At 50.8% G+C, this 15,133-nt stretch overlaps 7 protein-coding genes across 7 annotated transcripts; 3 read left to right on the plus strand and 4 right to left on the minus strand.

Annotated features, from left to right (window-relative positions):
* Nucleotides 1-571: 571 nt before the first annotated feature.
* On the plus strand, nucleotides 572-1,253 carry TGAM01_v208303 (hypothetical protein; the record flags this gene model as incomplete). The annotated part of the gene is made up of 2 exons (XM_018807938.1): nucleotides 572-686; nucleotides 769-1,253. The coding sequence occupies 2 exons, from the start codon at nucleotides 572-574 to the stop codon at nucleotides 1,251-1,253; spliced, it is 600 nt and encodes a 199-aa protein (XP_018658843.1).
* Nucleotides 1,254-1,360: 107 nt separating this feature from the next.
* On the minus strand, nucleotides 1,361-2,590 carry TGAM01_v208304 (hypothetical protein; the record flags this gene model as incomplete). The annotated part of the gene is made up of 1 exon (XM_018807937.1): nucleotides 1,361-2,590. One exon carries the CDS (start codon nucleotides 2,588-2,590, stop codon nucleotides 1,361-1,363), a length of 1,230 nt encoding a protein of 409 aa, XP_018658842.1.
* A 543-nt stretch (nucleotides 2,591-3,133) lies between these two features.
* On the minus strand, nucleotides 3,134-4,578 carry TGAM01_v208305 (protein phosphatase; the record flags this gene model as incomplete). The annotated part of the gene is made up of 4 exons (XM_018807936.1): nucleotides 3,134-3,325; nucleotides 3,400-3,829; nucleotides 3,910-4,327; nucleotides 4,428-4,578. The coding sequence occupies 4 exons, from the start codon at nucleotides 4,576-4,578 to the stop codon at nucleotides 3,134-3,136; spliced, it is 1,191 nt and encodes a 396-aa protein (XP_018658841.1).
* An 854-nt stretch (nucleotides 4,579-5,432) lies between these two features.
* Nucleotides 5,433-7,528, plus strand: TGAM01_v208306 (hypothetical protein; the record flags this gene model as incomplete). Its single annotated transcript, XM_018807935.1, has 3 exons — nucleotides 5,433-5,510; nucleotides 5,571-5,842; nucleotides 5,926-7,528. The coding sequence occupies 3 exons, from the start codon at nucleotides 5,433-5,435 to the stop codon at nucleotides 7,526-7,528; spliced, it is 1,953 nt and encodes a 650-aa protein (XP_018658840.1).
* A 1,188-nt stretch (nucleotides 7,529-8,716) lies between these two features.
* TGAM01_v208307 (hypothetical protein) lies at nucleotides 8,717-9,556 on the minus strand (the record flags this gene model as incomplete). The annotated part of the gene is made up of 1 exon (XM_018807934.1): nucleotides 8,717-9,556. The coding sequence occupies one exon, from the start codon at nucleotides 9,554-9,556 to the stop codon at nucleotides 8,717-8,719; it is 840 nt and encodes a 279-aa protein (XP_018658839.1).
* Nucleotides 9,557-10,398: 842 nt separating this feature from the next.
* Nucleotides 10,399-11,508, minus strand: TGAM01_v208308 (hypothetical protein; the record flags this gene model as incomplete). Its single annotated transcript, XM_018807933.1, has 1 exon — nucleotides 10,399-11,508. The coding sequence occupies one exon, from the start codon at nucleotides 11,506-11,508 to the stop codon at nucleotides 10,399-10,401; it is 1,110 nt and encodes a 369-aa protein (XP_018658838.1).
* An 886-nt stretch (nucleotides 11,509-12,394) lies between these two features.
* Nucleotides 12,395-13,009, plus strand: TGAM01_v208309 (hypothetical protein; the record flags this gene model as incomplete). The annotated part of the gene is made up of 1 exon (XM_018807932.1): nucleotides 12,395-13,009. One exon carries the CDS (start codon nucleotides 12,395-12,397, stop codon nucleotides 13,007-13,009), a length of 615 nt encoding a protein of 204 aa, XP_018658837.1.
* Between the last annotated feature and the right edge of the window lie 2,124 nt (nucleotides 13,010-15,133).

Genomic DNA, 15,133 nt, shown 5'->3' on the forward strand with positions numbered 1-15,133 from the left:
GATGAGACGCGAGGCGGGGCATGACGGGAAACGCGAGATCACGGGGTTCAGCTAATAGATGGCCCTTTAACATTAGCCAGGTACGGAGTATATAGCATAACTAGCGTAACGACTTTGGCGCTTCTAGGATTGCTTTACATCGATTGTTTATTACTGCATGTCAGCTCTACCAATTTTCTCATCAAAGGCAACCAAGTGGTAATACGGCTTTGTAAGATGTTATGGCCATGGTTAACATGGGATTGCATCCTTCTAGATAAGCCTAATCCGGCAACTAACTCTAGTGGGCGCTCCCCTGTTTGCGACCACCCCCGCCGCTAAAGCCAGGGCCTGCAGTCACCGCCGTTAGTGATGCCGCTATCACTGTGGCTCTGCAGAGTACCTGGCGGGACTCCATAACTGCGGCGGCCACCTCTCTTCCACCCGACGTCCTCCCATTGACATCCCGACAAGAACAGCACCTTTGTTGCGCCGCTCTCTGCATTGCATTCGCATTTTGTCGCATTGTATCTCAGCCTTGTTTTCTTTCATCGTCTTCTTACTTAATAAACAATCCCTCTCGCGCGACATCATGAGAGCGTTCCTCCTCTGCTCCGCCATTGCGGGCCTGGCCATCGCCCATGGCTCTCATTCCCAGAAGCCAATTGTCGATGCAAACGCCAATTGGATGACGAAGCACATGGCTGGTAAGTTTGTCTGATCACTTGTTTGTCAAATCACTTTGGCTATCTTTTGGGCCGTATTCCTAACAGAGAGATTTACGCACAGAGGAGCATCACGTCGACGGCTGGGACGCGGCCTCCTTTTTCACTCTCCACGACTACGACAGCGACGGCTACTGGAAAGGCGAAGAGCTGCTCCGTACCTACGGCCTCATGGACGAGTCCAACAGGCACGTCTCCTGGGAACGCCGCGACGACATCCTGCGCCAGCTGCTCGAGCTCATGGACCTGAATCGCGACGGCGTCGTCAGCCGCGACGAATGGACCGACTACATCTCACAGGGCAAGACTCTGCCGGACATGGGCACGGGTCCGGGCCACCACGGCGACGACGAATACGAATATGAGATTCACCATTGGGAAAAGTACCACGACGAGAACTCCAAGTTGGAAGACTTGAACCATCCGGAAGACATTGAGCATTTCCGGAAACATGAGCAGATGGAGGAGGAGGAGGAGAGGCTGGAGAAGATGGACCAGATGGCTATCATAGAGGAGAACATCCCTAAGAAATTTCTGCGAGGCAATTAAGGAATATGAAGACGATCTTCCAAGGACAGTGGGAAGAGAGGGATCAAATCTTAAGTTTATATGAGAGACGACGCCGAGAGATACGAAGTTGATGTAAAACATATTGTTCATGTACCATTATTAGATATACTACCGCCTGTAATACGAACGTCAAAGACGCAATGCCAGACCCCCGGCGCAAACGTCTTGACCTGCTCAACGTGCTCAACCTTCGGAGTCCTCAAATTTGCCCCCGAAGCAGCAGCCCACGTCTCAAAGGCCCCTTGAACCGATCCTCGCCGGGACTCAATGTCCTCAGCACCGACATTCTCGTGCAAATGCAACCATGCTTCCGGAGCAAGCTTTGTCACTTCCCAGGCGCTTTTCCAGACCGGCTCACTCGTGGGTAAGAAGCCGCAGTTGACATGCTCAATGTTCCTCGCGTTTCCCGCCTCCTGTATCTCCCCGATCCGCTCCAGCGCCTTCTCATTGCTCTCTAGAAAGACAATGATCCTCTCTTTTCCCGCTAAGAGTTGGTTCACCGGTAGTAGCAAATCATCTCCCTCAATAACTTTGACACTCCACTTGTTAGCCAAAGCACCTCGTCGAAGGCCCTCGACGCTCCAGGGATTGATCTCCCAGCACAAAACTCTCATCCCGAGCGCCGCATATGAAAACACAAAATACCCAATTCCGGCGTACAAATCAACCGCCCAGCTTTCCCCTCGTTCCTCTTTTGTTCCCTTGGTCAGAGAAGGACGTTTGAATGCCAACAGCCGTGCCTTCTCCTTCACGTTGCCACGAGAAAACATGGTCCATCTCGGCGCCCACGTCTGGAGTATCCCATTTTGCTTCGTGCCAACCCAAAAGGCGTCCTCAAAATCACTCTTCGTAGGGTGCTCACCCACACCTTCTGATGGTCCAAAGTCTCCAAAGAGCATCCTAAGCCCGCTTGGGCTCCTTCGTACATTCTCATCCTCCTCTCCTGCCTTGTGCAGTGGTATGCCCTCGTTGACAGCTAGATGTGTCACAACCCCCTGCCCAATTTTGGAGATTTCTTGTAAGATAGATTGCCACAATGAATTACAGGCAACTTCACCACAGACACCTAGAGTAGAGGCCCATGTTTCGCTTGTGAAGCTGCCAGTCGGGAGCAAGGCGAGAGGCTCATAAATGGTAAAACGTTTAGGCGCGGAATTTATAAGACTCTCATTTCGTGAATCCTGGCCAGCAGATTCCAACGGGGGAAGAGATACAGTGATCCAGCTCTGTATTGCCGCATTGATGGGGTTGACGGGTCGGGAGCGTGGCTTGAGCTTTCTGTGCGATTTTTTGTCGTCCAGCTGCCGAGACGCCATCGAATTAGAAGCTAAAACGCTATGCTTGGTCCGAAGTAGAGATTTAAGCTGAGATTGATGCGCATTTATGTATTTTTTCTATCAATTCGCATTAGGTATATCAGTGTGTAGACGGAATTCGTGTGGTGAAAGGTAAGGTAGGAAGAAAATGTTCAAAAAGCTTAGTTTTTTCCTACTCATCGACGCTTTTCATAATGCTAGCAATATGAGCGTAGCTTCAGCACCACCAGCTTCTAAAAAGCCCGACCATTCTAAATCACCGAAATATTGACAAAGCAAGGCTGTAAAACTTCTTTATCAAAATTTTTTTGCCCGCTTTTTTTTCTTAATTCATATGAAGTCATCACTGTTGTTCGTTTCCGCTAGCCAGATCTCCAGCCCATCCTACCTATAATCCTGATGCATTGTCGATTCTTCAAATTCATGGATATCTCAACCCGTGTGCTAGTTTACATGCAAAAAACCCATCCCAACTCAACCCAGTCTAAGTTATACTCTGTACGCTCTTCACGTCTTGTCTGCCTTTTCAGTCGAGGTAGCCAATCACAAAAAGTAGTCGCCCGGTGACCTTCTACTTGCGGGCACGTGTCTCTGGTCATCTGGTACAGCAGAGAAGATGCTAAACTTGGGAGCCAAATCATTGTCCACTGTCATTATTGACGCGACATTGCCGCATCGGTAGCAATAGTTGGGAGCTGACCATACTGTTACGACAGAATTCTCGTCGAAATGATACTGGGTTCCAGCGCATTAGTACAGCACTCCCATATAAGAAGAAGGGAAAAGGCATAGGGAAGACTCCAACTCACTTTGTATCCTTCATTTACAAGTTGATGCGCTCTGGCAATCAATTTCAAGCCGTTGACATGGTTAAACTCCGTAGCAACTTTATCTCCAAACAGCCATCCCGCTCCTCTTGGGCTCACCGCCCACGTATCTATGTCGTCGGGATCTGACCATACAAGGTCGCAAAAAGCACCCTCATGGGGAATCTCCTGAGCACGTGCGACGACTCGAATCTGATCGATGGTTCTAATCTCGGGGCTTAAGCCACCATGAACGCAGAGGAGCTCTCCGTCAACGATAGCAGCGAGAACGAGGAAGTCAAAAACGTGGCAGCATGCCTTCCATACGGATGCGTTGCCGTATTTCTGCTGGCATTCCTCGTAGAAGCCGTATACTTGTGTGATTTGGCGCGATTCGTGGTTGCCTCTGACGAGAACAATGCGGTCTGGGTATCTATACCGGTGTCAGTATCAGCACCAAGGGCATTCCTGGGCTGAGAAAGAGCAGAAAAAAGGGCGTTGGAGGTATCGTACTTTGCTTTCAAGCACATGAGCAATGTAAACGCCTCCAAGCTAAAGTAACCTCTGTCCACGTAGTCTCCAAGAAATACGAAGCGAGTCTCCGCGCTCTGCGAAGACGTAACTGTATTGATCGCGGGCACATCGTGATCTCCCTGCTTCTCGTCCTCTCTGTCCTCGTCCTCGTCAGCGTCACCGGAGCTGGCCCCGCCTCCGGGAGACTTTAGCTTCCTCCTCAGCTTCGGGTTTGTGATTTCCGTCGGGGGCTCGATGTCCTCTGATGTGATGACCGCGGTCATGGACTTTGGCGCCTGCACGTCAGTCTCGCCCGGCATGCCGCCGGCCACGCGGAAGAGCTCGAGCAAGTCGTAAAACTGGCCGTGGATGTCGCCGCAAACAGTGACGGGTGTGCAGACGGGCTGGATGTTGGACTCTGCGGGACTCATCGTGTCAGCGCCTCCATGAACTTCCATGTCGCCCGCTCCCAGCGAGGGCATCGCAAAAGGTCAGCTACAGGGTCATGGGCTCCGTACCCTCCATCAGGATCTCCTTAACCTTTTCGCACAGCTCCTTCATGGCTCGCTCAGGCAGATAGTGGCACTGCTTGGCCTCCTCCAGCCACTCGTCCAGGCCAGCATTTGGCCCCAGGTTGGCAGGGCCGGGTCGGGGTACGTTTGCCGTCATCTTGGGGATCGGAATATGGCAACGGCGCAACGGCTGGGTTGATTCAGCCCAACGCGATGCCAGTGCGTGGAAGGGATGATGCTTGATCAGCGGGCCAGAGATGACGGCGACTGAGGGCTTCGCTTGGTGGGGTTGGCCTCTCAACGCTTGTGGTTTCAGGGCGCCAGGGGCTGCGCTTCAGCGGGAGCCAGGCGCCGGATCTTTCTCGGAGGGGCCTGTGCGCTCGCTGTACCGGCGAGTGATGGCTGCCGCTGCGCTTATCGTTGATTTAGGCAGAGCGTTCTCCGATTCCTGCATCTACCAAGGTACTGGGTACCTATCCAATATGAGCGATACTGCGCAGATATGCCTACCATCAAGATTAAGACGTATGAAAGAACATATTATCTATTTAATGGACTAAAGCCGTCTAAATTAACATAACCTCGCTCTTGGATTCTATTTTCAGCAGATGTTACACATGCCATGATCGGCCTTGCAGTAATCCAACAGAACAGGCGGCAACAGCACGTTCTCAAATTCCATCGCCGCTCCCTCAACTCGGCTGCACGTGACTGCTCCATATTAGGTCGTCAACCGCCTCTTCGCCACAGAAAGGCTCGAATAAGCCGGCACTAACTCCGTCTGCCTCTGTTGCGAATTTGCTTTTTATACTCCAGCCAGCATTCAATACGCTGCCATTTAGTGGGCCCGTGCTTTCTCATATGACGGAAGGCTACGACTCTTTTGACCCTATCAAGCCTGGCTCTGACCTGGGCTTTGAAAACCGCGGCTGGCCGAGCCGGGACACCTCCATGCTCGTACATGCGTCTTTAGAACCCTGACGTTGCCCCCAAATCTGTACGATATGCACAATGTCGACTCAAGCACCGCAGGTCCTGTCTCGCAGGACAAACGGGGCGGCTTCCGCCGCGGCAAATGAGTCTGCCAAGGTGAGAGTTGAATGTGAGACGCCCATCCTGCATGGTTAACTGATATGTCGCCTTGCACAGAACAAATCCGTTGCCGAGGGCGGCGCGTCTCGTCCTAACAAGGGCAAAGGAGCGGCCGACAGGCAAAATGAGGCTCGGAGCGCCACCCACGATGCAGAATCGACAAAGGCTCCCAAGACTAAGACTCCTCATGAAGGTGAAAAAGTCATTATCCGCCGCCTGCCTCCGGGATTGACTGAGGCCGAACTTGTCTCCATTTTGGGCTCTGAATGGGCAGTAGGCAATGGCAAGGTTGATTGGTTTTCTTATGCCCCAGGCAAGGTTTGCAATGAGTATGTCCTTGGGATATCACGGCTAGATAGCCTTAACCCCTCTCTTGAACTTGTTTTGGAGCACTAACATTGGGCCACGCAAGGATTTCAAAGCCATCACGGCCCTCTAGAGCATATCTTCATGTGATGCGTAAAGATTATATCATGCCGCTGAGCGATATTGTCCGAAATGCGACGTGGGAGGACGCCAGGTCCACCTTCAATAGTCCTTCTCTTATTGGACCCCCTTCCCTGGAAATGTCCGTCTACAAAAAAGTCCCGGGGAATAAGAAGCGGCTTGATGCTCGCCAGGGAACTATCGATCAAGACCCAGAGTTTATGGCCTTTCTTGAAGGCCTCGCTAATCCAGTGCAGCCAAAGGATATTACTGAGAACGAAGAGGTCGAGGATGCAGCCGAAACCAAAGTCACTACTACCCCATTGATTGAGTATCTCAAGGAGAAGAAGGCAAATAAGCAAAAGGAAGCTGCTGCTGCTAAAAGTGCCAAACATTCTAGAGAAGGCGCAGCAACTAAGGGAAAGTCTGCGTCTAAAGAAGAAGATGGCTCGAAAAAGAAGGGCAAAGAGAGCAAGAGTTCCAAGTCTGAGAAAGCCGCTCCCAAGGAACCTGTTAAAATTCTTACCAAGAAGGCTACTGCTGTTGAACAATCTGCCGAAGCCGCTAAACCAGCCGCGAGCCAGGCGGCTGCTGCAGAGACACCAGCCCTTAAGAGTCGACGTGCTGGCGTCTCTAACGCTGCCCGCATGCTGCAGCGAGATCTTGGTCTCAGTCCAGGTAGTGCCTATCGGCGAGCCCGACAAGATGCTGCTAAAGCCGAATCCAGCTCTAAGGCGGCCACCACCGACGAGAATAAGGAAACATCTGGGGCGGGGAAGGAGAACCAGCAGGCCTCTGCATCGGCTCCAATAGAATCAGCGAATACCCAGGCGTCTGCTAAAGCTCAGCAATCAACCAATAGCACTTCCAAGAGCCAACAGCCAGCGCGTAAGGCTCGCAGTGGTAAAAACGCTGAAAAGACAAAAACATCAGAAAAGTCTGGGCAGAATGCTGCCAATACTCCGCCTGTGATCCTTAAGAAGAAGCCCGCTGTCAATCATGACACGGATTCGACCAAGGCTACTGCTGAGGCCGCTTCTGCCACTCAACAAAACAGCTCCAAATCTGCGACCGATGCGACAAACGGCCAAAAGGGCGGCTCTGCTAAATCTTCAACATCGCAAAAGAAATCTGCCGCGGCATCGTCTTCCAACGCCACTCGTGGCTTTGTGAAGCACGCCAACTCTTCTCAAGGCATCACCGAACCTGTTTTGAAGCAAGCCTTGGAGGTATTTGGTACCGTTACTTTTATCGAGGTAGATAAGCGCAAGGGCTTCGCGTACGTGGATTTTTCAGACCACTCCGGCCTTGCCAAGGCTATCTCTGCCAGCCCCATTTCTGTTGCACAGGGAACTGTTCAAGTTCTCGAGCGCAAGGATAAGAAACCTGCTCCGGCTGCTTCTGGTAGCAGCAATACTGCTGCCGCTGCCACCCCATCCAGCGCCACGAGCAATAGCGCTGCTCCTGAGAAGAGCTCAAGCAGCGGCCGTGGCAGACGTGGAAGGGGCGGTAAAGGAGCTGCTAAAACCAACAGCAATCAACCTGCTTCTGCTAACGGTACTCCTATTGCGGCAACGAGCGGCGGCTGAGCGATCCGCTGATAATCAACTCGACACCTTCCATCATTTTTCTGATTTGAATCCTCAGCGAACTCGTCAGCGCAGTGAACGTGCTTCCCGTGGTTGGGGTATCTCACATTGGCTTCGCTGAATCTTTTTCGTATGGAAGGAAAATGGTCAGCGTCCTAGCGAATACACCATAAGCAGCGATCTATACGAGCCTTGACTCCAAAAAGCGCATAACTGTATCAGAAATCAAAGGTTCCGTCACTAGAAGCGCAAAGCAAACCCTTTGAATGGACCGACGCCACTTTTTCCACGACCTGGGACCGGACCATTGAAGCCGTCTAAATGAGGCACAGCCCACCGCTCCTGCGACAAGGATTTTGGAAACGTCGTTGAAGCCCTTTGCGGGATAATATTGGTCTTTGACTCAAGCAATATATTATTACACACATATATATCTTGACCAAAAGAAGCATGGAGGGGGAAGATAGACTGTAAAATAAAATGCGTTTGCATTTTTGGGGGGAGGCAAACTCGCCGGAGATGATTAGCTACAGCTACTTATAACGTTAGTTTGGAAACATTGCAATTGCAAACGACAGGCATCTCTCTCGAAGCGGTCTACCAAATGTAGACCCTTGGTACGGATGTTTATTTTGGTGCTAATGCTTAGTATCAATGCCTTACAAGTCACTCGTTTAATAGACAATAAATGATTCTATAACAGATAGCCTTGTTTCACGATATCAATGCCCACTCCGAGCAGATGCAGATTTTGTCAACAGGAATCGTCGAAAGGCTTATCAATCATCGAAATAAAGATGCGAATGCTGTTAATACCAAGTCATTAATCAGCATGCCGCTAAGAAGAGCAAAAACAACAATATATTGCATTCAATATTCAGCGCTACCCGCAAGGGACCATTTTTCATAAATCTATGACTACCTAAGGAAAAGTTTTTGAGGGTAAAAAAAAGATATCGTGACTTGACATAACAGAACATGAGCATAGAAAGAAAGAAAAAAAAGAAATGGGCGAATATCATCAAAAAAAAAAAAAAAAAAAAAAAAAAGAAATACCCAAAGGAAGAAGGGGTATGTGAAAATAGGGTTGAAGAAGTCGAAGAAGAAGAAGAAAATGAAACAGAAGACAGCAAAAAACGCAAGCACAACCAACCCATCCCTCTATCTATCTCATACCATAACATAACGTTACAACACAGCCGTATATATCCCACGTAAATCTAATCCAAGGAAAACAAAATACAACAGAACCGCTAATAAAAACCCTGCTGCGACGGCCTCGCCTTCCGAAGCAATCCTTCGCAGCCTAGCCTTCAGGTCGCCCACCCAAAGCACCTGTCCGGCCTCACGCCTTGCCGCTTTCAACCCAGGAAGCCCATCGAGACTTCGGGTATTGTTCGTAACCTGATAGTCCAGCATCTGATTGCCTTGGGTTTTCTTGGTAGCCCAGGTGTCCAGCGTGGGCCGCTGTTCAAAAACAGAAAGCTCATCAAGTTTTTCGCCGTCCTGAACCCCCTCGCGAAGAATTTCATCAATACCTCTGGCAACGCCATTGCCTTCTTCATCATCTCCATCAAGGCTATAAAGACCTTTCTTCACACGTGGTACGCCAAATCCACAGCTCGTTTGAGTTTGCCAAATATCACAGAGAATGACGGCGCGAGCTCCATCAAAAACCTCTCGCTTGCCTTTGGCAACCTTGCGTATCAGAGCAGGAAAGGCTGGCTGATCCCACTCCACGACTGTAACACGACAGAAGAGTCGTAGGATTCGTGGGGAAGGACCAAAGCTCATAAACATGAGACAGAGGCGTCCGTTTTCGTACGCATGGGAAATTGTTTCACATCCAGACCCAGTACGATCAATGTAGGCGCATTGGTTGGGGCCAAGGACAGAAAAGTGCGCATCTTGTCCTTTGGGAGAAACATTGACGCGACGACCGTGGGTAGCAGCCGAGCCTGTGAAGAAGACGGGCTGTAGCTCTGCCCAGCGAGCAAGGTCATCTGAGAGAGAAGGGGAAAGCTTCATCTTGACAAACGGTCGCGGTGTGATGGCAGGCCAGTTATGTTGGACAGAGACACTGGTACCAGACACAAGAACACCACAACTTACAATAAATCCAGTGAAAAGTCAATCAAACAATTGACAAGAATAAGATGGGCCGTTGAGTTTAGTTGGCCGTTGAAAAGCAGAAACAGTTGTAAGAGGAGAAAAGGAAAAAGAAAGAGAAGAGGAAACCCAAAGGAGTAAAAAGCCACAAAAAGGGTGGTGTAAGCAGAGGGGACGGGCGCAACTCAAAACGCCAGGCCTGCAGCCGACATTGGCGACCAAGCAGAATGCGTCTTGAGAGTCATAGTATTTACTGTTGACAGCAGCCCAAGCGGGTCAGGATTGATGTGACTCCGTGGGTTGCAGTCAACAAAAAATACCGGTCTCGACACAGCCATGCAGCTAATATCCAATCTGCATGGCGCCAAGGAGTAGCCGGGTGGGTAAAAAGCCAAGCGGAGAAAGGCCTGGTCCAAGTTCCATTGTTTATGGGCCGAGAGCGGCAGAGGGCCGGTTGACATCCCCGCTGAAAATCCCGGTGGCGGAGAAGTGGAACCAGGGCTGTAAAGGAAATCTTGCGTGTGGCCGCGTCCAAGGGTCAGAGAGAAGCCAGGAAGTAAAGCCGAATGAGTCAAAGGGAAAAAAAAACCAGTAGGGAACACCATAATACAGTACAGATATAGCAAAGGAAAGAATAAAGAGCAACTAGCCCTGGCAACAACCGCTGCTTGCATAGCATTATCTGGATAGCAAGCCATGCTCCGTATAATCCACAATGGTCTGGCAAGAGCAAGTGGCCCCGGGAGAATAGAATTGTGCTTTTATCGGCTGATTGGGTAGGCATGATAGTTGCCATCCTCATAACTCCCGTCGTCATCGAACACGGCGGCTGTGCTTCCAGCAGCGCTGTAGATACGAGGAGTCATTGGGTTGGTAGCAGTCCGGGAGATGTTGGCATAGGCCGTCTTGTTGACAGGTGTGACAGCAGGCACTTGCGCGTGTCCATTGTGTCCAATGTGTCCAATGTGTCCGTTGGGTCCGTGGGGCACATGGGGTCCGTTGGTGTAACTCCGAGTGGAAGATCCCGAGGCTGACGACGTCCGGCCGGCGGGGCCCCAGCCCTCGATGAAGCTGTTCCGTCGATTTGTGATCGGTGGAGGTGGAGGTGCTGGAGCCGCCGGGGTGGGTGCAGGCGGAACCACACGCCGTTCTTCAAAGCGACGAGAGAGCCGTTCCTTTTCAGCTCTGTGCTCTTTCTTTTCCTTTTCCTTTACATGCTCCTTTTCCCTTTCTTTTTCCTTTTCCCTCTCGCGCTTGTCCTCCTTCTCGCGATCTCGAGACTTTTCCTTGTCTCGGACTCGACTGCGCTCCTCACGATCTTCTTTGCGCTCCTTCTTGCTGGAGGAGCGAGAGAGCTTGGGACGTTCCGGCATCGACCCTGACAAACCGTTGGGAGCGTTGTTGGAGAATGGCGGAGGAGCGCTGTTGAGTGCATTGAACTGATGAGACAGACTGCTGTATTTGGCCTTGAGCTCGGCATAGTCTTGTGCCAGAGCGTCATTCTCGAAGCCGAGCCTGTCGCTTTCTTCCTTACCACGCTGGATCCTCTCCTGCAGAGAGGCGATGGTGTCTTTCAAGTTCTGGTTCTGTGACTTGAGGTCGGTATTAGTGACGGTAACCTCGGCGAGCTTCTTGTTGGCCTGTTCGAGGAGGCCGAAATATCGGTCCCTTTCCGAGTTGGTCTTGTTGAGCTCCGTGTGAGCCGTGTTGAGGGAATCGAGCAGGCGCTGCTCGTAATCGGACGTCACTGCAGATGGGATTGAGCGATTGGGCACATGTGAGAAACTATGGGTAGACAAACCGTAAGTCGCCGAGTGCGAGACGGAGGCCCTCCGCCCGTGATTGGCGGATACTCGCTGATGGAGAGACATGGCTGGTAATGATGCGATGCAGTTTTTTTTTTTTCTGCCTTCTCTCTTTTAGAAGGCAAAGACGAAAATTGATTCGACTTCAGGAGCCACCGACTGCCCAATCGTAGTGGGATGCAACGCTGCCCAACGCCCGCTGGGAGGGTGGCAGGGGTGCAGAAGCAGAAACGAAACGATGTGGGCGAGCCACAAGCAAGGCGACAGCGACCGAGGCTTCACGCAAGGTTCATTCGTCAACCCAAGCGCGCTATATGCACCGAAGAGCAGCGGAATATGCACGTCGCAGGAAAAAAAAAACAGCTGAGAGAAATGTGTCTCCGAATGCACAAATGCCAATGTGCGTCTGCGAGATCCGCTCGCGATGGATGGGGTCGTCCTGGTATGGTAGGCCGGCTCTGCAAGGGCCAGATCGCCGAGCAAATGCTTTCAGATGCTGAAAGTGATGATGCGCGAGAGTGAAAGAAAGAAGATGACGAGCGAGAGATGAGTAGGAAGAAAGAAGATCAAGTAGGCAGGGACGAAAGAATTTTTTTTTTCTTTGCAGCCCCCGGCAGAATGCGGAATAATAACGTGGTATTATTATCTCAAGCCCAAGTCTGGTTGCCCGTCAGATAGAAGGCCCGTTCACACACACACTCACACACACAAACACAAAATTGATAGCAGAGGTGAGAATAGGAGAAAAGAGGGGGGGATGGCTGCAGTCATAAAATAGGAATTTCAGTCTGGATGAAGCCGGGGGATCGCTGCCACGGGCACCAATTCCTGCCTGGAGAGGGCACGCAGATGGGCGAAGCCGTAACGCCTGGTGTGCGCATAAGAAAGACTCTGTCACCGACGGCCACAGAATAAACACTATCAACACTCAGGACTGCTTTGACGAGTCGAGATGGAGGGTGGCGCCATGTCAGCAATGTACACACAAGTAGACGGTACGGGCAATCACATCAAAGTCCTAGACGCGCAATCGACACTCGTCGAATGGGCTTTGGCAGCGATTTCTGCTACCGTCCGGTCTCATCCATGCAATCCATGCAGCCTCTTTACGGCGTCGCTGGCTCATGTATCTGCTACAACGCCAAGGATGGGAGCGCCAGGCGCCAGTCCACCACTCGCTCACCCAAAAAAGGGGTCGAGACAGAAGCTCCTTCGCGGCGCAGACTCAACAAGAAGCCCAGCCACGAAAAGCGTCTGTCCCGGGTCGACGCGATTCTGCGCACACGCCGCCCAGCGATTCCCATTGGCCGCGCACCAGCAGGGCTCATCAAGGCATCGAAGCCGTAGCGGCGGCTGCCTCGAGTCTAACGTCGACAGACGCCCCTCCGGCCCTCCATCTTGTGCGCCATGCAGGAAGCCCAGAGGCCTGCGAGCCACAGGAAGCTTCGTCTACGGCCACTTTGGGCCGGCGCTGCAGCCTGCCGCGGCGTGCGGTGTGCTGGCACTGGCACTGGCACGGAGGAAACGAATCGAAGGCGGGCGATCTCGCATTCACTCGAGTGTGTGAGTCACACCCTTCGGAAATGCAATGTGATGCCAGATGGTGAAGATGCAGATAGATGGCTGTAGAATCACGAGGAACAGCTACTTGAACGAACAGATGGCTGAGGGGCGTCTCGTTGGTTGGTTTGTACTTGTTGCTTGGTCGTCTCTCTGTCTGTGTCAGACACATGTTAGGTAATGGACGACAAACAGATTTCTCTAGAGCGTCTTTTAGAGCGTCTGCCCACCATGCAGCTCCCCCCACATCCTTTGCTCCGTTTGATACGGGCACCTACTCATGCTTGTACCAACGAGGAACGGCCCGAGTCGTGTCGCGTGCGAGCCTTCGGAGCATGGAGCCGTGATAGCTGATGACGAGAGATTCTGCTGGGGGCCGATATTCACGAAGAGAACAGCAACAAAAAAAAGTGCCGACCACCTGCCCAGAACAGGTCTATGCGGGCATCGTACAGTAAGCTTAGCGAAGAATTCCGTGTGCTGCCCTCATGTCACCGCCCACGTTCGTATCTGCTCTCTGCCTTGTGTTAGAGCCAAGACATCAAAAGGCAAATCAGACTTTGTAGATGCGCTAGGGTGATGCAGAGATCAGGTCGCAGACACCTGCAGACCTATCACGACCACCTCAGCCACATCTCATTACGTCATGAGAAACAAGAAAGAGAAATAAAGGCAGAATTAGCAGACTTTGCTGCAGAGAATAACAGACAGGTCAAACATGCAAATAATGCACTGCTCCATCTGCCAGTCAGCTACGCATTGTTCATGCTGATGTTTCTTTCCTGTGCGATCCAACTAATGGAAGACAAGGAATTTGCATGTAAGGCCAGTCTACTTCATCAGGTGACAAGAGGCGTCAGACCAAGTGCTACCAAAGACTTCTGGCTGTCCTGTAGAAAGCCGAGCCTCGCTTCTGTTGGGAGGACAGAGGTGGTAGAGACGTGCCTCCCAAGTTGCTACCCAATGGTACCCAGGTACTTAGTAGTATGAATCACGCTCCATCAACAAAAAAGAAGCAGCTCGCACCTATCTCGTTATTAATTGTAGCTCTTATTACTCTTGTAAAAGCGCTCGAGTAATAGCTGTAGCACAGTACTGCAATGTGGCTTCGAGTCTCACGAGTATAGATACGGCAAAGTAAGGGCTAAGGGAGTAACACCCAAGCTGCACAAGGCACAGCAGTTTTTTACTAAATGCTTTCCCAATTCACAAAGAAAAAAAAGGCAAAACAATATGATACGTTGTTTTTTCATAGGTATTGACTACAGAACAGGATCTTTTTCTATAAGAAAGCGACACATTGGGAGGATTGTAGGGTAGCCATTTCGTTTCGCTGGCATAGCAGTTCATTCTTACTGTATATAAATATTGATAGATATATTCCTCTATATGTCTAGCACCAAGCGTCTTCCTTTATTGGGAGAAGGTCGTAAAAAGAATAGGTACCAAATCAAGCAGCCAACATGATCCTTTGCCATACATTGTTCCTGCAACATTGATGCCACGTGCATGTGGCACATCGACCCGCATTTGCGCACACACGAGGCCGACAGCGTATAAACATAAACAAAAGAGTCTATGAACTCAACTCATCCAAAGCAGCTTATATCAGCTGTTCATACATCCCAACTAGGAATCATATGTCCTTGTTGGACAATAAGGCTGTTCTGTCGCAGACCCTATTTTGATGAATCATAGCAGGGATTCCGCTGCCCCACGTCCGAAAGCAAGTGGCTTAATATTGATGTAGTATGTGGTATGAATCATAGACGCTGTAACCCTAAACGGGCAACATCATCACTGGATAAATAGCCCAGATTCCCAACTTTAATCAGGGTTAAATAGCAGTACGCAATAGCATACAAAATGTACTACTACCTAAATCTAGTAGGTACCGCAATCGATTCGAAAGCCATCCGTTGCAGCTAGTACGGTACCCGAAGCTTCATTAAGGCAGTAGTAAAGCTTTGGAAGGATTGGAAAAGATGAAAGATATTTGCCCTGTAGGCACAGCGCATTGGCCAATCAATCGCCAGCTATTTCCACTTCCATCCCCGATGCCCTGGCAGTTCTCGAATTTGATATGGCTAGCGGTTGGGAATCCCTGCACTGGTTTCTTATAGAGAGGGGG

Source organism: Trichoderma gamsii (assembly GCF_001481775.2).
Source record: "Trichoderma gamsii strain T6085 chromosome Unknown Scaffold_34.2, whole genome shotgun sequence".
Taxonomy (NCBI): Eukaryota; Fungi; Ascomycota; class Sordariomycetes; order Hypocreales; family Hypocreaceae; genus Trichoderma; species Trichoderma gamsii.